Source organism: Penicillium vulpinum, assembly GCF_028829585.1.
Source record: "Penicillium vulpinum strain IBT 29486 chromosome Unknown utg000004l_segment0_segment0, whole genome shotgun sequence".
Classification (NCBI taxonomy): Eukaryota; Fungi; Ascomycota; class Eurotiomycetes; order Eurotiales; family Aspergillaceae; genus Penicillium; species Penicillium vulpinum.
Window position 1 is genome coordinate 3,924,058 of NW_026643244.1, and position 20,324 is coordinate 3,944,381.

Sequence of the window (20,324 nt, forward strand, 5' to 3'; positions counted from 1 at the left end):
ACAGTCATATGTGTGTGCTTCAAACAATTGAAGGATTTCTTAGGATGGTTTGTTAACATTCATAATTCTACCACACTCTCTCACCCTGAGGTTCCTTTGTACACATTACCCCTCGACACCTGAGGCAAGAACTGACATCTTGGAACCCGTGGACCATGAAACCAATTAGGTAAGCAGTGTCAGTCAATGACATCATATACAGGTGTCTCCCCGAGCATTCGAGTAACAGAATGTTGCAGCCTTGCAGGACAAGTTTCCGTCACACTCTCGAATTTTCAACATTAAGATGCCTGGACACTTGGGCCAAAAGGTCCTCAAGACCTTAGGTCTGAAAAATCATTCCGATCAACAAAACTCCTCGAGCGTTCAGCTTCCAGGCAGGCCAACCGTGAATAATGATGAACGCGGATTGTGTTCACCTCCCAACCGTGGCACATACCCTCGTCTCTGCAGGCTCTCAGATGGCACCATCCTCTCGTCCTTTACGCAATTCCCCGATGGACAGCGCTCACTACGTGTAGCAAAAAGTACCGACAATGGCCTTACATTCCAGGACCTCTCTGAGGTAACCCGCGCTGCTGGCGACGTGGATAACATGTTTTTGTGTGAGGTGGCTCCAGGCACAATACTGGCGGCTTTCCGCAATCACGACAAGGGCCCAAATGGCCCCACGCACTTCCGCATCACTGTCTGTCGGTCTACGGATGGAGGTCAGACCTGGAAATTCGCTTCGCAGGCAGCTGAGAAGCGCCCTCCCTTGGGAATTTGGGAACCCTTTATGCGCGTCGGGCGCCAGGGTGAAGTGCAGCTTTATTTCTCGCAGGAATTTGCGCATAACAACCAATGTACCATGCAAGTCACCTCGCGCGATCAAGGAAGTACCTGGACTCAACCGACCTGTCTGCATGGTGACCAAGATCCACTTCGCGATGGAATGTGCGGTATTGCACGAACTATCGACAAGGGTCGCGAGACTCTTGTTATGGTATTCGAGACCACTCGGTGGGGACCTTTCAGTGTCGAAGCACTTCTATCCTATGATGATGGTGCGACCTGGGGTTGGCGACATCAAGTTTTCTGCCCACGAAAGGGTCATAATGCGGGGTCTCCCCAAGTTGCCTCTTTCGCAGATGGCTCTATGGCCACAATATTCATGACAGACGATGACTCCGAGCACGTGAGTTGGGTGAAGAATGCCTCTATCAAGGTTGTATTCGCTGGCCCACCAGTTGACGGGCGTGTTGAATGGAGCCCACCAACCCTTGTCTCTCCAGCCTCTAGTTTCTGGCCTGGAATAATGGCATTGGATCACCACAACGTACTGGCCACTTATGACCGGGGTGGACCTCTTGCGAAGACCATCACATGGAACCCTGTATAATAACTTGATCTCGGGGTAGTCTCTGTCTGGCGAGAGTCTGAGACTGGTTTTGGTGTTTTCGTCATATTTTTCCGTATTCAAGTGGGTGAAAACCGCTTTCACACGATGCCTCGCTCGACGACTTCTGCATTCTTTACAAATTTCCGGCAAGGTCCCAGAACAGTAATAGTTGAATGCATACCATACCAACTATGTCTTCCCACGGGTTTTCTGCTTGAATCCCCTATTTTTCAAATTTAATGAAATGCTTCTTTTTATCAACTATCAAACACAAGAATAGTCAGCCGAATGAGGGTGGAGCCGAGATGTTTCGGGGTGTTCTTTTTAGACGTCTTTTGGCGCAAAGCGGACGCTGGCCCTCAGTATGACGCTCGCCCTGAGTATTTTTACCAGGTCAACAAAGACTCATCCAGAGTTAGAGAAGGCTGAGCAACTTGTGAGGTTAATGGCCTTAGGATCTCCACGCTTGCAGGTACCTAGGTAGGCAACTAATTATCGTCCCCGTCAGCCAGCAATTCAATAATTACTTATCAAACTCCTACAATGTTCTAAGCTTATGTGGATGACTTGCTGAAGGCTCAAAGGGCTCAGGAAATGCTCATACCTAGGTGGAAGCCGAGGCTAAGGCCGGGAATAAAATACTCCGGTCGAGCGTCACCGGCAGATAGGATTAGTCACCTCTTATTTTTTCCCGGGGCCCTCGGGGCCCCGAAGTCCTCCAAGGTCCCAAGGTTGTCTGGAATAACGGATATAAATTACTCCAGGGCTCGGAATTAGCCGAATGGGGCAATTGGTCCCGGGGTTAATCTGATAATCTGATCAGATTAAAATGGTCGCTATTTATAAAGATCCCCTGGGTAACCTTTCAACTTTCCTCAAACTTCATCTTTCAGAAAATGGCAACCTCACTACGGAACATTATTGTTGTTGGCGGCTCGTTCGTCGGACGTGTGAGTTATTCTCTCCATAAGATAACTAGAGAGTGTAACAACTAATGCCAATACAGGCGACAGCTCAGGAGCTCGCACGTGTGATCCCCCCGACCCACCGAGTAAGCTACCATTGAGGTCCCCGCATACCTTGAAGATGCTAATGTTTTATGCAGGTTCTCTTGACCGAACCTCATACTCACTTCCACAATCTTTTCATCTTTGTAAGTTGATTTTGATACCAATGGACATATACTCCCGTAAACCTCCAACACTAACATTCCTCATAGCCACGGTTCGCAATTGTCCCGGGACATGAACATAAAGCGTTTATTCCCTACACTGGGATCTTCAATGACTCGCCCAATCCCTCCTCCCATGGGATAGTCCCGGATCGTGTTGTGTCGGTCAAGCCCACCCATATTCAGTTGGACCGTGAATGGCAAGGCTCGAAAGAGGTGCCTTTCGACTATGTCGTCCTTGCGACTGGTACCCGTCTCTCTAAGCCTGCGGGTATGGACAATGATGACAAGGCATCGTCGGTCAACTATCTGCAAAAGCACCAAGCTGGCGTGAAAAAGTCCCAGTCCATTCTGATTGTCGGTGGCGGTGCTGTTGGTGTTCAAATGGCCACCGATCTAAAAGAATATTATCCAGAGAAGGAGGTCACCTTGGTGCAATCTAGGCCGCGGGTGATGCCAAGCTTCCACCCTGGACTCCATGACCTTGTTAAGAAACGATTTGATGAGCTGGGTGTCCGACTTATCACTGGTGCTCGAGTCACTGTCCCACCGAGTGGATTCCCGAATGATGGCAGCACCTTTGATGTTCAGCTCAAAAATGGTACCACTGAGTCCACACAATTCGTCATCTTGGCCACCGGACAAACCCCAAATAGCCAAATAGTGGCTGACTTGAAGCCTTCTCGCCCGGATGGCGAATCAGTGATCAATCCGGATAACGGATATATCCGCATTAGACCCACTATGCAGTTCTTGGACGAGCAGTATTCGAACATGTTTGCTGTGGGTGATATTGCAGATACCGGTGCCCAAAAGGCTGCTCGGCCAGGCTTGGGCCATGCAGCGGTTGTCGCGAAAAACATCCAGGCTCTGATTGAAGGCCGCGCTCCCGAGGACACATTTGTGAAGGGACCTGGGGCTATTCATTTAACACTCGGCATGGTAAGTTAAGGAAGTGGTTATGGAGGCATCGATCTTTGACAGGGCTAATTGTTTATTTTTTCCAGAAACATAATGTGATTTTCCGCAATCCCAATACCGCAGAGGGCCAGACAGAGCCTTGGATCAACCCAAAGGATGAGTGAGTTCCTTTTTCCCCTTGGCGTCAACTTAGCACAAGCTAACATATTCACCAGTGGCCAAGAGGATATGAATGCGGGAGGTATGTGGGAGAGGCTGGGTGTCTCGGTTGATGATCCTCGTCAATACCACCTGTAGCACTTTCAAGCATGAGAAAAATAGATTAAACAGCATGTCGCCAGTCTTCCCACCTCTGCCGCCATCTTAATACCTCACTTTTTAAATTAATTTTTATATTAACACGGGAAACTTGGGTCAGCTTCGCTTAGTCCATAATTACTACAACATAGAAATGAAGGATGTTAGATACAATATTCCCAATAATAGTTTTGACGGTTTTCGATTTCCGATCGAACTGGGTGTTGTTGTTGAGGCCTGATTTGTTAGGCTGCAACATGTGAGCGAGTGCTTGCTTTTCCCTAATTTCCCCTTTTCTTCCTTGATTCCTTTTATTTTCTTCTGCGAAAGCCCGGAAGCTTTTAAAAGAGTGCCTTACATGCTATGAAAATTCACATGTGAATGTGAACGAAAATGGCACTAGAAATACCGCGAGGACCGCCCATACTACACAACACGGAGTTCCAGGGGGCATATCAATGTGACAGTCCTGCACGATCCCCTAAGCGAGCATTCCACATAGGATAAGCACTTAACTTAAACAAGGTAAGGATTGGTGCATACATCTTCAACCACCTTGTCAAAATAGCACGTCTTGCTCCACCAATCATCACCAGGTTCTTCAACCGGAGCTTCCGTTGACTGGGTGTTATGATGATCATCTCTTTAGTATAAATATGCATAAGAGCATCCAATTTCGTTGATCATGCGAGCAAGTTTTGCTTTTTATCCTCTGTACAAAAGCCCGCCTGATCTTATCCAATTTTCCGTTCAACATGCATTGCAAATTGGCATTTCATGTTTTGACTGCCGCACTTGCAGCCCTATTTCCCGATAAAGCCTTGGCTTCCAATGACAAACGAAGTGTAGGTAGCGAGGTTCCATACTCAAGGTTTCTCTGCTAACAGCGAGCTTGGCCCAAAAGGTGGTATTACCAATTCCAAGTCTCCAGATTCCACTGGGAGAGAAATTTATCGGAAGCGCGGTGGCAGCCAAACAACTTAGTCCAAAACATGTTTATAAGCCAGAGGGGTTCAATATGCACCAAGATGGTGGCAATACCGGGACAGTCGATAACTGGGGCCCACTAGGAGCTGAGCTGGATGTTTCAAGTGCTCTTGAGGGTCTACACATTCTACTTTGGACTAAGAGTGGCCAGTTAGTCACCGGCTACACAGGTATTGGACTCAGTGGGATGAAATGGGGACTGGCCGCGGTCGATAATGAGACAATGGGTGTTCAAGCAACCTGGTACCCCGAGGTAGATGGCCAGACCTTGAATGTGGCATATATGGAACTGCTTTTGGACAAAGACCAAATCGTGGTGACATCCAAAGAGGGCCAGATTTACGTTGTTCAACTATCCACTTCCGAAGGGTCGCCCAGTCTAGATCTCGTTCAAACTTACAACTTGGATTCTGTTCTGGCCCCTGGTGAGCTTCTCATCAATGCAATGTATGATACCGATGGCAATTTGTGGTTTACCAGTGGTGGCTTGCGATCTCAGGCCGAGGGCGGCCATGGAGATCCTGCGCAAAACTCCACCACCATTGGATATATTGAGCCCACGGGGTCCTTCCATATCCGCCACATCCCAAATGAAATGGTTGAGAATGGTATCGCTGTCACAGGAACTACCGTATATGTGGTTACAGGGCCCTCTGGTACCAAAGATCATGAGAACGCAACTGGTACTCTCTATTCGCTTACCTCAGGACCTGGAACTTCCATCAAGACACTTTGGAGCATTCCCTATGATGCTGGTGATGTGAAGAAGCCTGGTTCATTTGCGCGTGGCTCCGGTGCAACCCCGGCACTTCTTGGAGACCAGTATGTGGCCATCACTGATAATGCAAACGGCCGTGTCAACCTAGTCGTTTATCATCAGACAGCGCAGCATGATTCTTCGCAGACCATTTGCAGTGTCCCGTTATTTGAATCGGGGCTGAGCAATGTCGACATTGCACCTCTAACACATGGCGATGGCAATACCTACGGTGTGATGCTTTGCAATGACTACAATGCACCAACGCTGTACTATGTGGACTCGGGCCTGAATGGGGACTTTAATAACCTGACAGCCATGGCTCCAGGGGTGATCCGCGTCGATGTCGCCGCTGATGGCAGTTCCTGCAAAATCGCCTGGGAGAATGACCTCAGGGTCCAGTCGGTTCCCATTCTTTCCACCCAGAACGGCCTTGTGTATGGTTATACACAATCAGTGACCGCATCTTTGAAGGGTCTCTATGAATGGTATGCTGTCGCATTTGATTGGCAGACAGGAAAAGAGGCCTGGAGAGTGCGAGCTGGCGCAGGGGGAACTTACAATGATGACTATCAGCCTGGGGCTCTTGGGCCAGATGGAAGTTTCTATCAAAGCGTGATTGGAGGCTTGGTCAGGTTCAGAGACGGTGCATGAACGTTGAGTGTTCTCCGTTCACACCTGCCGATTGTATTTTTCTTTCTTTTCTAGCAATATACGAAGAAATGGATACAATCCAGCCATTCATGGGCTTGCTTTCGGCGAGACAGACTGATTCAGCTTCTTCATCCGCTCATCCAAGACAAGAGACGAGCTAGGACATTCTTGAGAAACATCTTCTTCAAGAATCATATGACCATATCTCGGCAATAACACTTCATAAAAGAAATTATCTTAATGGCGTGGCTCAGTCTCGGACTCGGACAATAAAGAAATATTGCATTGTGATATAGATATTACGGATGAATTGAAATAGCTTGAGCCAACTTCCCCTTCTCACTAGACATGCTCGTAATGTGCTGTCGTTGCCCCTTTAATATTTTTTCCTAATTCCGCGTTCTCCATAATGCGATTTCTTTCTGCGTCGATAAATGTCTGTGGACGCTTACGTTGGGTCAGTTCTTGCTTGCCACACACAATCGGTGAGGGATATTGGATGAAAATCTCGTCCATGTCCTCCAAGGTGCGTCGCGAAGTTTCCGGATAGAGACAGAAGATTATAGGGAAATAGGACCATGCAATGACGGCGAAAACTAGATATGAATGGTCAGGTTCCAGCTTATTCAAAAAGCGTCTCATTCAGACTCACTCAGATAAAACCGCCAGTGTAGATTATTGACACCAACACTAGTGAACTGCGTCACAATGAATCCGCCCATCCAGTTGGTGGCTGTGGCCGCTGCAGCTCCACGAGTGCGCCAGCCTAGTGAGTTCACCTCAGAGTTATAGACCCAGGGGACTTTGGCAAAACTTGTTCCATAGAAGAAGTAATACAAAAAGAACATAGCAGTTGTTACCCGTCCCATCTACTTTTGTTAGTCATGCCATTGATTTGAATGAGGCCCAGTAATCACTTACCAGTTGCTTTCGTGATGGATCACCCTCGCCAGTTCTCAGGCACATTGCAGCGATTAGATAGCATGCGCCCATAGTTACCGAGCCATAGAGCATTAGCCTTGAAGATAAACGTTAGTACATACTTGTTTGGAGGAATTGCCGAAACACCGTTTGTGTTTCACTTACTTGCGACGCCCAACACGATCAATAATTGCCAGACAACAAAACGCGGCGAATAGATAAGTCGTGCCATTGACAGCAGTAAGCAAGCGACTCTCCTCTTCTCCGAGGCCGACACTTTCCTGCAAGAGTGTTGGAAGATAATATCCAAGAGCATTCACACCGCTGAATTGTTGCATGAACTGAGTACCACAGGACAAGAGAAGCCGCCGGAGATTTTGTGTCTTGTCGCGGCACATCAATACATCAATCATAGGTACCTGGCTTTGACGCTCAATCTCAAGTGCCGACCGTATCGATAAGAATTGGGCAGTCACATTTGGGTCGTGAACGTCCATATTTTTACCCTCCAGTCTCGCAATTACTGCAAGCGCCTCCTCGTGTCGATCCTTAAGCAAAAGCCATCTCGGGGACTCGGGAACGAATATCAGTGCACCAACCACAATGCATGGGAATATGAGTTGGAATCCTAAAGGAAATCTCCACTGTAGGGCCTCCCCTTGAAAGAATAAACCATAGTTCATCCAGTTAGCTAAACAAAAGGCTGCAGTGTTGGAGAGAGAACCGACTACCACGAGCTTACCACGAACTCGTGGTTTGGAGCACTCAGCTTGGTACACAGGACACGTCGATGAGGTCAATCCCATACCAAATCCATTGATAACACGGCCAATTATCAGCTGTGGGAAATGCCAGGAGACAACCTGAAGGACCGCACCAATGGTGTTGCACACCAAGCCGAGTGTAATTGTCTTCTTTCGACCGAGCCTGTCGCCGAGGGTAAAAGCAAATATAGCGCCGAAAAACGCACCAAGCTAGATCTCATCATTAAAATGAAATCGGATGGGAGTCATGGTAGGATGATGAGCTCACAGAGAAGCAACTCGATGTAATGCCAGAGATATTTGAATCTTTCGTCTGTGGGAAATATTTCTTGAAGTCGGCCGAGATTAGAACTCCTGAAAAGACTCCTTGATCATAGCCAAACCATGCCATTGAGCTTAATTGTGACTGGGTTAGCCGTTATTCCCTGTGTAGTATTAGATTGAAGACTCACCAAGCATTTGCGACAGTAACAACAGTGATCAGCCATCTCCCACTGAGCCGACTTGAGAGATCCAAGGTACCCATTGTTTCAATTGATATGTTTGTGTTCAATTTCGTGTAGAGTCAAATCTGAGGTTTGTGGACTTCGTCCATTAAATACTCGTTGGCCTTCTGATCCTTTGCCATGCTATCTAGAGCTTGGGAGCGAGTAGAAAGCCTGTCATAGGCGCTCGAGTGTCAGCCACACAACGCTAGGCTTCAAACCGAGGTAATGAAAGAGGAGAACACAAAGCGAAGATCTAATGATGTTTCCCCCCCCAGATGTGGAGGGAAAACGGCATTCCCCACGGGGAAGATTGGGGGAAGCGGCACGGGGGTAGGCGGCAGAGAAGAAAGACCACTCTATCTTAGCTGCACTAGCTGTACTAGCTGCTGCAGCTGCGAAATATGCCGAAAAGCTATTAACAAATTATATTTTTGAACGAATACCACTAGGTGGCCTCTTGTGATGTCGGCCTCCGCTTCGAGAATTTAAATACCAAATACTTGTAGAATTTGACCAATGATGAAGATTGTGCATCCCTGAGTTGAGTGTTTATCTGAACTTAGGAGAGCTCATCTACATTACAAAGGCATGAAGAATACGGGAAGATAACACAAAATACTAGATAACACTTGGAGAAGCTCATTTATCTCGCTAGGTAAACATCTAGCTTTAGCGGCAGCTGGGAGATCTTTCACTTAGCGAGACTGACTGGGATACTAGATCCCTCACAGTATCATGGAATGAATGATACTTATATCCCAACTCCATTGCAGCGGTTTGACCATCCAATCCACAGCTCTCATCAATGACTTGGTCTTCTTGTGTGACCTTAGTTCTTAAATCAGGGAACTCCTCCGCTATGATCTTTGCAGCCAGGCCATAGGAAAATCGCTCTGGGGATGAAGGAACATATCTTTTGCCACCCGCCTCTTCTCGAAATAGCGACTCAACATGTGCAATGGCCAGGTCACGGACATCAATCCAGAATGGCACTCGGGCGACAGGCAGAGGATTTTCTCCATTGGCAATTTTCCACAACATCGCATTCGACTCATTCAGTTTGTCCACATGAGCAACGGGATGTACAACAGGTCCAAATGTCATAGGAGGGCATAGCGCAACAATATCGAATGCGGGGCTGTGTTCCTGGACATATTTCCAAGCCTCCAGCTCAGCGAATTTCTTCGACCCGCGATACGCAATTATAGCATTCGTAGCTGTATCCACAGATTCCTCATAAGTCAGAGGATTCCAATCAGCACCAGTGTAAGTGAAATATGGAGGGCTTTTGCGATTTGCATCGAGAACGGAGGCGAAGGAAGATGTAATGACGATGCGCCGTATTTTTGGATTACTGCTGGCGGCTTCAAGGACTGCTCGGACACCGTTTATTGCGGGAAGGATAAGCTCTTGTTCATTATTCGTTGTGTTGTATGTGAAAGGCTGTTCGAAGAAGTCCTTAGTAACTGAAAACAGGGGAGATGATAAACACTATGGCTTACACTGGCCGTATGGATCACTCCGTCTACTCCTTGAGCAGCTTCCACCAAGCCACCAGGCTTTTCAAAGTCATCAATCTGAACAAACTCCAGTCTCCCTGAATGCTGTGGACGATCTTTGATCATAGCATCACCTTTCTCCAGTGAACGTGTCGCGCCGCGCACTCGCATGCCACGAGCGAGTAACACGTCGACGATATGTGCGCCGATGAAGCCGGTCGCACCCGTAACAAGAATAAAATTGCCCATTTTCTGCTGCATGAAAACAAAAAAAAACTGCCCAAGAGCAGTCAAGAGTGAGGAATAAATACATAAACCTATCTTGCCTGTCTCGCTGGCCAATCATCATCCACGGGGGAAGCGGCAGCCCCACTGGGGGGGGGGGAAACCCCCGCAGTCGGCTTTCGTTGCGACGTTGCGAGCTACATCTTGTCGGTGTTGGGGTTTGGTTAGTGTAATGATATGATATTTCCTCTTTCCAGATCTGTGTGGATGTGGGGAGTAGAAATAGTGAGAGTCAGAGCACTATTTCTGTTCCATTCCCCCCTGTTCTCACTGATATTTTTTTCAAGTCTTCTCTTGGATACTGTTTCCAGATATATTCCATGATGGGGGTAAATTTACCAGTCCAAGTGCAGGATATCACAATTACTTCTTTCGAGGTTATTGACCTGCGATTCCCTACAAGCCTAGACGGTGTAGGCTCGGATGCTATGCATGTAGGCACCAACGGCTCGCATCCTTACATTCAACTGAAAACAAATAAAGAAAGCCTGATCGGAGAGGGCATTGTAAGTCTAAAATCCACTTCTTGGTGGAATTCTGGTGCTGACACAATCTCACAATAGGCATTTAGCAATGGCCGAGGTAGCGAGCTGATCTGCATGGCTCTCGACATATTCGCCCGACGCGTCGTGGGTAAAACCATGCATGAACTGACTCGTGACATGGGGAAGACCTGGAGGTACATGGTATCTGATTCGCAGTACCGCTGGATTGGCCCTGAAAAGAGTGTCACTCACTTGGCCGTTGCGGGAGTGTTGAATGCTGTTTGGGATCTCTGGGGCAAGATCCTAGGCAAACCAGTCTGGAAGATTGTGTGCGACATGGATCCGGAGGAAGTCGTCAGATGTATTGACTTTCGGTACATCACGGACGTTATCACCCCCGAGGAAAGCATCGAGATGCTCAAGAAAACACAAAAGCACAAAGAGGTCCGCCTACAAGAGGCTCTTGAAAATCGGGCGGTTCCAGCATACACCACTTCTCCTGGGTGGTTAGCTTTCTCTGGAGACCGAATGCGAGAGGTACTCCAGGAGACCATTGCAGCAGGGTATACTACGTTCAAGTTTAAGGTTGGAACCAATGTTGAAGCTGATCGGGAACGTCTGGCTGCAGTGAGAGAGGTTCTGGGGTATGATCAAGGACACCAGATCATGATCGATGCCAATCAAGTCTGGAGTGTTCCCCAAGCAATTGAATACATGAAACAGCTGGTGGAATTCAAGCCAGTATTTATTGAAGAGCCAACCAATCCAGACGATGTTCTGGGACATGCGACTATTCGCAAAGCTCTCAAGCCGTACGGTGTCGGCGTCGCAACAGGCGAGGCAGCACAAAATCGCGTCACTTTCAAACAGCTCTTGCAAGCAGAAGCGACCGATGTTTGTCAAATCGATGCCGTACGACTCGGCAGCGTCAATGAATGTCTTGTGAGTGCAGTTTGCTTTATCCATTCTTGGCCATTCGTTCTAACCGACTCAACAGGCTGTCATGCTCATGGCGCTGAAATTCAATGTCCCTTGTGTGCCTCATAATGGTGCGATGGGCCTCACGGAATTGACATCTCACTTAAGCACAATCGATTACATCGCTATCAGTGGACGTAAATCAATGCTGGAGAATGCGGACAGCCACAGGGAAAATCTACGCCATCCTTCCAAGATTGAGAATGCACACTATGTCACACCACTCGATCCAGGATATTCAACTGGTTATACTGACGCGGCATTGGAGAAGTATACGTATCCATCAGGGAGCTTCTGGGAGAGTGATATTGGACTTGAAATCATTGCTCAGCCCACTGGGGGAGAATTGTAAATAAATGAAATGTCCAGCGCCTTGGGTATGTCGATTGGATGAATTGACCCATGCATGCTCCCTGCATAAACTGTAGTCGACTCATGACTTGTCAGCAATTCATACGCGTGAAAAGTCTTTGCTTTTTCTGGACATCTTCAAGTATAGTTATAACAGCTTCAAGACTGGAGAAAGCCCACGGTCGAATGTTGTTCAAGGCCAGGCTTTGCAGTGCGTCAATATCGGTCACCAAATGTTGCAAAGCAGGATTTAGTGAAGCAAGTGTTAGAATCACAATTGCACCGAGTGATCTATAGGGTTTACCTTGTCAGAATTTGTAAAACACTGTTCGATCCATGGCACATACGATAAAGAGAATGTCCACGTATACTGGCTCGGGTTTTTCAGGATTCGGGCCGTACTGTGGATGTAACATCGGCAGCTCTCGATGCATATCCCAGCCTTCTCAATAATATCATGCGATATGCAGGTGATATCATGTGTAACAAGAAAGAGAACAAACGGCCTATATATAATGTGACGCGCGGCAAAATACCGAATCCGTAGTATTGCCTGACGATCGTTCGATTCCCGCACAGAAGCTTCGATGTTGAGCTTTGGTCGAAAGATTTCCGGTATCGAAGAATGCCATAACTCGAGTTGCGAGCGTAGTTCATCGCAAACCGCACTCATGGATGATATATCATCTATGGAAAACTCCTCCGGCGTTGCCAATGTGGTGGATGATAGTGCCAAAACGTGTTTCTTGTTCGGGTAGAGGGAATTATGCACGCGATTTAGCAATCTTCGAATAGATATCTCTGCGAGATAACAAGTCGATTGCATCATCCCAAGATTGGTGCACTCTGGAAGACTTATTTCGTCAGTCAGTTGCTGCAAACCACTCCGTGGGAGTTCCAGCTCGGCGAGTCGATCGCACTCGATCAAAAAGCAGGACCAAAACAGACGGATCAAGCTCTCTCGCCACCAAGGTTCCTTTTGATGAGTGTCAATTCTGCGCTATTGTCAGATTTTTCTTTTCTTTGGGGCCTTCAGAAAGCTTACCCTGAAAGTTTGAACTGAATTATCGTCGTGGCAGAGTAGATGAGTCGCCAACTTTGAAGGGGCCGGACGATGTATGCGAAATATACGCTAGCAAGAACAAGCGCCTGTGGTAGCACGATGCTACATGAGAACGACCATGCTGACTGACTGAGGAGGGTCGGCATGGCGTGCTGCATGTACTGCATACCGGGGGGTGAATGAAGAAATGCATGAGCATCTGGTGGTGAAGCAGCGACGGCACCAAGTGCCAGAACAACCATGCATAAAGCGGACGTAGTACTCGAATCAGGTCCATTCTCCAGAAACTGGCTGAATATCTCCTCAAACTCGCCTGGATCCAAGATTGGATGATCATGATGAGCTGACGCGAAGAAAATAGATACTAAATTAGTAGCAAGATCACGCTCAATGTCCATTGATAATTTTGGTACTGCCCATGTCTCAAATGACAGCTCTTGTGGGAGATGAGCTCGGGATTCTAACAGGAAAAACAAATCAGTCGGATACTCCCCAATGAGTGATTTGACTGGGGGTAAGCTCAGGAGGTAGCTAGATGATGTCTTGTGTTTGACCGGGATTGTCAATGGGGGTAGTTCTGGCAAATTTGGTTGCATATCTAATCCAGCGAATGACCAGGGCGATGACATGGTAGCATTCGGAAGCTCTCTTGCAGAAGCAGATGTGTGGCCTGGTGGTGAGGTCTCGGGGACATCATGAGCACCGTTTTGGAACTTGGTAATGTTTGAGATCTGATGTGACTGGGCCTTCAAAATTGCCTCAATATCATGTAGGCGACCGAGGATTTCTCGAGCGCCGCCAGATGTGTCGATCCTATCCCTGTGAGACGACATTCGCCCATAGATAGTAAACCAACACAAACCTCTGGGAGGGTGAATCATCATAGCGACATTCCACCTCTAGCTCTCTGCAGTGAGCACAGGATGGCTTTTGAGCATCACATCGCCGTTTTCTGCGTTTCATTTAGCATCATCATGGGACATCGGAGTGGGCGCAGGTCACCTACCGACTGCGACAAAAAGTACAGGCCAGGGTGGCTCGTTTTCTGTTGAAACTCATGTTTCAATCGTGTGTATGGATTGTTTCTCGGATATCGATGCATGAAGCCATCAAAGAAATTACGGTATGGAGACACGAGCAATGAGCAGGAAGGGAACCTCCCTCCCTAGAGAGAGCTCCAGTGATGGAGCTCTGGAGGGAGGCTGTCGGAGAAGCTGAGTCATCACTAGTTCCCTGGGGCCCGCCCTCCAGGGCTCCCTCCAATGGAAGAATTGAGAAGAATCCTTTGAATAGAAATCTTCTGGCATACTTCACTTCATGATGTTTATATTTTCCGGTTCCTGTTTCACACAGCTTGCAGTTGAGATTCCTCATGTCTGATGTTATGTGAAAAGATCTTCTATTGATGTGTGGTAGTTTTGTAGACATGAAGTATGTCGACAAATATATGTATCCCTACAAACATTCAATTTTATGAATACAGTTTTGAATCCTTAAAACTACATGGAAAAATATCTACCATTATCCACTCATTTAAGAAAAAAAAAGGGCCAAACTGCGAAGGTGTATCCCGGCCAGGGGTCGGAAACTAATTATTACTAATATTGGTGCCTTATGATGCCTGATTATGCCTGATTATATACCGCCTTTTGGCACCGCTCTTACAGTGTATTGTAAATGAAGCCCTCAAATGGAAGCCTCCCTCCCGGGTAATATTGAAGCTATTCCCACAATACAAATATTCCAACCCTCCCGTTCCTAGGCGTGAAGCCTCTCTTATACCATATTCTCGACGATTTCAATGCCCCTCGACCATACATATCGCCAATCTGTCCTTATCGATCCCGACCGTACAAATCGCTATCCATCCTCATCAATCCGAATACCCCTGACCATCTCCATACGCCCACGGATCAATCTCGACGCTTATAAACGTGAGATTCGGAGTCAGCCTCGGCGATAGGAATACAAGGACGTATAGTTTATCTTGAGGGGAGCTTCAAGTGGTGAAAGAGAGGGGGACGAGTACACAGTGGGAAGACTTCAACGCCCAGGAATAAGGGAATTCCAGGATTTGTATAGGTGCGAATAGCGTCATATTTGTGCCTATTTCTTGAGGCACCAGGATTGTCGACCTCGGGAGAAATTAAAGAATTCGTAGTACTTGAATTCTTTAATTTCTCCCAAGGGCTCTGTTATGGTAATTCATGTATTCATATTTTCTGCCGGCAAATATTCAGGCTTATTAAGGCATCAATATTACTAATATTGGTTTCCGACCCCTGGCCGGGATACACCTTCGCAGCCAAACAGAGTTATACATCGGAAACCACTTGTATAGAAGAAAATTCTGATTCCTTTAGTTCGATATTCCCCTTCTGGGGTCCAACTCCAATTTCCCGGCCCCGGACAAATGGATAATCCATACGAGACCACCTTAGTCAGCGAAATCCATCCGACCTTCAAGGTTGCCCAAGGCATTCATTATACGATCATTGCGAGATGCTTGTCGAAGCCAATTGCAAAATGACAAATCATCGAAACATGGGTGAAATTTATGTCACCTGAGTGATATTATGGTCTGGCACCACGGAGGCCCTCCGTTCACATGATCGGGGCCATCTCCGAGTAAATTCCGGATGCGCAATGGTTGGATATTACTCTTCCACTACAAACCATCTGGGTAGCAATGAAACAGAATCATCAGCATTGGCGCTTGTCGTACTGGAGGGCCTCCGGTGTGCTCGCCGTCGGTTCCATCCGCTCGAGGATAGCACGTCTCATGTCTCCGTCATCGCGTTTAAGCTCAAGGGTCGCGTGATCGGACATTATAGGTTCAGAATTTCGAAAATAAAAGAACGATTTGTCGAGGAGGGATTTTGCTGCAAAATCAAAACCTCTATCGATCGTCGGATATCCTGCAAAGACATCTCACTATGACTCCAACGATCTCATCTCTGTTTGGTTACAAACCCTGTCGCTCTGAAGCACCAAAGGCCCTAGAGGAACCCCTCAAAGCTCTCCCGGCTTCCTGGTATCGTTCACCAGAGATGTATGAGTTGGAGAGAAGGGCCATCTTCTCAAAGAAATGGATTTTGATTACTCACAAATTGCGTTTCGAAAAGCCGGGAGATTTTTATCGCTTTGAGGTTGCTGGGTTTTCATTTGTGCTTTGTCTCGACCGTGAGGGTAACTTAAACGGCTTCCACAACATCTGTCGGCATCGTGCGTTTCCGCTTATCTCCCAAGATGAGGGCAATACCCCAATTCTTTCTTGCAAGTATCATGGATGGTCATATGGACTTAATGGAAAATTGGCCAAAGCACCCAAATTCGACAAAGTTCCAGGATTCAAGAAGGAGGAACAAAACCTATTCCCAGTTCATATTCATGTTGACGCGCTAGGTTTCATCTGGGTCAATCTCGATTTCTCCCCAACACCAATCCCCTGGGAAGAGGATTTCAAAGGCGTGGACACGCAAGAAAGGTTCGGGCAATTTGATTTCAGCCGGTATCAATTTGACCACACATGGCATATGAATGGAAATTACAACTGGAAAACCTTGGCCGACAACTACAATGAGTGTTATCATTGCACTGTGGCCCACCCGGATGTCGCAAAGCTCGCTGATCTGTCATATTATTACACAATATCGAAGCCTGGACACATCCAGCATTTCTCCCGCCCGAAGAAAGACAAAGTGGAAGACGATATCAAGAATGCCAGCACGTACTATTTCCCAAATGCTTGCATGACAGTTTCGTAGGTTCTCACTCATATCGAAGCACAACAGTGGGAACTAATGTCTTTCATTATAGGCCGCACTTTTTCTATCTCATGCGATGCGTACCAACTTCAGCGGGAACTTGCTCCATGGAATACGAAGTTTATCGGCATAAGGAAGCCTCTGATGAAGATTTTGAGTACATTGACTCATTTTTCAAGCGAGTCTTGCACGAAGATAAACATCTTTGCAATGCGGCTCAAAAGAATCTAGATGCTGGAGTGTTTGTCAATGGGCAACTTCACCCAGAACTTGAGAGCGCTCCTTTATTCTTCCAAAACACTGTGAGGGGCCTCCTCAAAAACCACCGAGACGAGGAAAAACGTGCGAAAATGGAACTATGGCCAGCTCGCCAGAGCTCCACGGGTTCGACCACTGCTGACGATATTGAGTTCTGTGCGGAACTAGCATGTAGTGGGAGATCTAGTAATCTTGAATGGTAGTTTAGGAGAAATGAGCTGGTCCAATGGAATTTGGTTCTTTTGAGTTTTGTTCCTAATATTTCCTTTTTTTGCAACTGAATAGGCAAGGCACAACAGCTAGCAATTTCTAAGAATAGTACAACTTAGAGGATATCCATTGGATGGAGATAAGTAGCATACACATGTTGTACGCTGGCTACATATGTATGCACGATGTCCAGTACATGTGGACCCAAGAGACAGATCATTTGCGACCCCGCACTTTCGTTGAAATATAATATTCACTCCGTGACAGCCTATGTAGCTTCATTATCGTGTAACCACATAATGACTTCTATGAATTCCCGTGTTAGCAAGAGATCGCATCAGGCCTGTGAAAACTGTCGGTATGTATTTTCTCCATATGAATCCAAGATTACCCACTGACACGCATTGTATAGACGAAAGAAGACGCGCTGTCCCGGGGAAAGACCGGCATGTTCAACTTGCACTCGTCTCAGCCAGACATGCCGCTATAGCAGGCGTCATGACTCATTGGAACGACCCGGCGATCGGGTTTTGGTGGGACATGACTTGACCAATACGGCCTCAGCAAACTAACCAAGCTGTAGGAAGATCGACTACACCATCTAGAACAGAAACTAGAAATGATGTTGGAAAGGTCGATGTATGTCCATTGAAACCCCTACCGCCGTGAGCAGTCTCTAACTTCGATAGCCCAAATAACCAATCTGCAACCCCAAATTCTTTCTCATGTGAACCTGCTAGTGCACACGAGCCTACCTCACTATCCCCTCAAGTCCTGCGTGATCCTATAGCCATGGGGGAACCCCACTGTGATAGCCTGGAACAAAGTGCGAGTGACACACCATTTATCATTCCACCAAAGGAAATTGTCATTGAATCTTTCAGTCTATATCTACAGTATTGCCACAAACAGCCGTTGTGGCTTTTTGATGAAGAGGATTTATCAAATCCACAAGGCTCCTGCCAAGAACTCATGTTTGGTATACTTGCATTGGCTCTACGTTATTCAGACAACCCATTTTTTGAGGGTCAAAGGGACAAAATGTGCCGAGAATATGCCGAAGCTGCTCGTGGCCTTGTTATGCTTCGAATAGCCCAGGGAAAGGTACGACTTTCTACGATACAAAGCCTTTGTCTCATTACGCTGGGAAACTTTATCTGTAAGTCAGCCACCTATCTCCTAAGTCATCCCTACTGCTAATCACTCAGTGTGCAGCTAATGATACTCACATGGCCTGGTTACACATTGGTCTTGCTACAAGCCTCTCCAAATGTGGGGGACTTGACATTGAGTCGCATCATGGAGAACTCTCAGATACGATCGAGACACAACGAAAACTGTTCTGGAGCATTCACCTTCTCAATCAGCAATATGGCCCAGGAAATATGCAACTGAGCCTGCTCCACGAAATTCAACATCCAAAGTATATGGGTGTAAACATGGACACCATGAGCAGAATGGGAGTAAAACCTCCCCAGCCTCCACAGGAAACCGGAAATGCAAGACAAACCGAAGGTATCTGGATTTACATGGTGCAACTATCCACTTTGTGGAGCGAAGTACAACATTACGTTTCACATTGCGCCAGCGGAGACTCAACACCCCCTTGGTCATTGAAATCGGGTTATTCCGCCATAGGGGCCCATCTAATGAACATTGAGACAAAGTTTCCTACATCACATCGTTGGGACTCGGTGAGATTCATGGACCACTCAAAAGAAGACTTACACCAAAATCGAGGCTATTGGAGTCCTTGGCTATATCTCCAGTTTACCTATCACGCCATCCACAGTGTCCTCAACCATCCGTTTCTTTATTCATGGAGACCCCAACAATCTTCTCAACTTGCTGTCCCAAACACCTTTTGGAAAACATCATCTGAGCTAGCTCTCATTCACACGACATGGACAGTTCGGCTGATTGAAATAATCAAAGAGAAACACTACCAAGTATCCGACCCATCCATTGGACATCTGGTAGCCATCGCTGCAACAATTCAGCTTTACTATTGCTGCGCGGCAGATCCGGCCATCAGGGACTCTGCGCAAACCAAAGTTGATATTTGTCTGAGGTTTTTAGGACAGCTTGCAAAAAAGTGGCCAAGGTGCCAGGCAATAGTAAGTATGATCCGACAACCAAAGGTTTCAATAAACTTACCAAGCGAAATAGCACCAAAAGCTAGAACTGATCCTACAGTCGGCATTTGCTTCAAATACGGCCCTGAGAAGGCTCAATTCTCCCCGAAGAAAGCTATCAATCAATACAGCGTTGATGTGGGACATCCTTCTCTACAACTCGCCAAGGACGTCATCTGCACATATAGGAGAAGGCCTTTTTGATATATCATTTTTCCAAGCGCCTGAGAATAGGATGGAGGACAAAGAGACTGTTGAGACAGAGTTTTTTCATCATTCTACAAGAACAATCGATACATCAGATGGAGGTCAAGGATTACCACCCTACTCAAGTGCCGTGAATGGTCGATCCTCTTCAAGAGATGAGCAACAGAGTGAACAAGGGCTGTGGAATCGAAGTCTTTCTTCCCCTCCGGACAATATTAATGAACAGCTGCTACCTCAAGAAACAATGATATCGTCCGGTTCCGGGTTCCGGGGGGACGTATCTTGGATGGACCTTTCACATGACCCATTTTTTCAGTTCCAAGATAATCTCAATCCTAACTTGGGAATATGGGAAGTTGGCAATTTATAATTCGGAACATCTTTTTGAAAAAGAAATGCTATCTGTCCCATGCCTAGTAAGAGCTCTAAGCTTACTAGTAGACTAGTAGCTCCTAGTAAAAAGTTCCTTATAGAGCCGCTGGCATGTTTTATCGCTCATCTAACAACTACTACATAGTAGGTGCGTATAAAATATACAATACGCTACGAGATATATTCGAAGAATAGCTTCTATAGATTTTATCTTACAAGACCCCTAGTCACTAATTCAATGCCTCCACACGCTTCAACTTCACCCACATACCTCCTTCAGGCTTAGTAGTAATCAGTCCTGCTGGGATAGGATTATTTTCGGGATAGGCCATGGCAATCTCAAATGCCGCAACCACGTTGGCGGTTAATGCTC

The 20,324-nt window shown here is 46.8% G+C and overlaps 9 protein-coding genes across 9 annotated transcripts; 6 read left to right on the top strand and 3 right to left on the bottom strand.

Annotated features, from left to right (window-relative positions):
* Positions 1-286: 286 nt before the first annotated feature.
* On the top strand, positions 287-1,381 carry N7479_009989 (sialidase family protein; the record flags this gene model as incomplete). The annotated part of the gene is made up of 1 exon (XM_057257682.1): positions 287-1,381. One exon carries the CDS (start codon positions 287-289, stop codon positions 1,379-1,381), a length of 1,095 nt encoding a protein of 364 aa, XP_057105140.1.
* Positions 1,382-2,277: 896 nt separating this feature from the next.
* Positions 2,278-3,770, top strand: N7479_009990 (NAD(P)/FAD-dependent oxidoreductase; the record flags this gene model as incomplete). Its single annotated transcript, XM_057257683.1, has 6 exons — positions 2,278-2,331; positions 2,388-2,432; positions 2,487-2,534; positions 2,601-3,494; positions 3,560-3,633; positions 3,689-3,770. The coding sequence occupies 6 exons, from the start codon at positions 2,278-2,280 to the stop codon at positions 3,768-3,770; spliced, it is 1,197 nt and encodes a 398-aa protein (XP_057105141.1).
* A 1,018-nt stretch (positions 3,771-4,788) lies between these two features.
* On the top strand, positions 4,789-6,168 carry N7479_009991 (uncharacterized protein; the record flags this gene model as incomplete). The annotated part of the gene is made up of 1 exon (XM_057257684.1): positions 4,789-6,168. One exon carries the CDS (start codon positions 4,789-4,791, stop codon positions 6,166-6,168), a length of 1,380 nt encoding a protein of 459 aa, XP_057105142.1.
* Positions 6,169-6,510: 342 nt separating this feature from the next.
* On the bottom strand, positions 6,511-8,379 carry N7479_009992 (sugar porter family MFS transporter; the record flags this gene model as incomplete). The annotated part of the gene is made up of 6 exons (XM_057257685.1): positions 6,511-6,764; positions 6,821-7,037; positions 7,090-7,186; positions 7,255-8,063; positions 8,122-8,248; positions 8,306-8,379. 6 exons carry the CDS (start codon positions 8,377-8,379, stop codon positions 6,511-6,513), a joined length of 1,578 nt encoding a protein of 525 aa, XP_057105143.1.
* Positions 8,380-9,010: 631 nt separating this feature from the next.
* N7479_009993 (SDR family oxidoreductase) lies at positions 9,011-10,089 on the bottom strand (the record flags this gene model as incomplete). Its single annotated transcript, XM_057257686.1, has 2 exons — positions 9,011-9,784; positions 9,844-10,089. 2 exons carry the CDS (start codon positions 10,087-10,089, stop codon positions 9,011-9,013), a joined length of 1,020 nt encoding a protein of 339 aa, XP_057105144.1.
* A 359-nt stretch (positions 10,090-10,448) lies between these two features.
* Positions 10,449-11,940, top strand: N7479_009994 (uncharacterized protein; the record flags this gene model as incomplete). The annotated part of the gene is made up of 3 exons (XM_057257687.1): positions 10,449-10,631; positions 10,689-11,552; positions 11,608-11,940. 3 exons carry the CDS (start codon positions 10,449-10,451, stop codon positions 11,938-11,940), a joined length of 1,380 nt encoding a protein of 459 aa, XP_057105145.1.
* A 91-nt stretch (positions 11,941-12,031) lies between these two features.
* N7479_009995 (fungal specific transcription factor domain-containing protein) lies at positions 12,032-13,886 on the bottom strand (the record flags this gene model as incomplete). Its single annotated transcript, XM_057257688.1, has 3 exons — positions 12,032-12,230; positions 12,287-12,934; positions 12,985-13,886. 3 exons carry the CDS (start codon positions 13,884-13,886, stop codon positions 12,032-12,034), a joined length of 1,749 nt encoding a protein of 582 aa, XP_057105146.1.
* Positions 13,887-15,938: 2,052 nt separating this feature from the next.
* Positions 15,939-17,230, top strand: N7479_009996 (iron-sulfur cluster-binding protein, rieske family domain protein; the record flags this gene model as incomplete). Its single annotated transcript, XM_057257689.1, has 2 exons — positions 15,939-16,765; positions 16,822-17,230. 2 exons carry the CDS (start codon positions 15,939-15,941, stop codon positions 17,228-17,230), a joined length of 1,236 nt encoding a protein of 411 aa, XP_057105147.1.
* A 626-nt stretch (positions 17,231-17,856) lies between these two features.
* Positions 17,857-19,949, top strand: N7479_009997 (fungal specific transcription factor domain-containing protein; the record flags this gene model as incomplete). Its single annotated transcript, XM_057257690.1, has 4 exons — positions 17,857-17,876; positions 17,927-18,341; positions 18,446-19,354; positions 19,407-19,949. The coding sequence occupies 4 exons, from the start codon at positions 17,857-17,859 to the stop codon at positions 19,947-19,949; spliced, it is 1,887 nt and encodes a 628-aa protein (XP_057105148.1).
* Between the last annotated feature and the right edge of the window lie 375 nt (positions 19,950-20,324).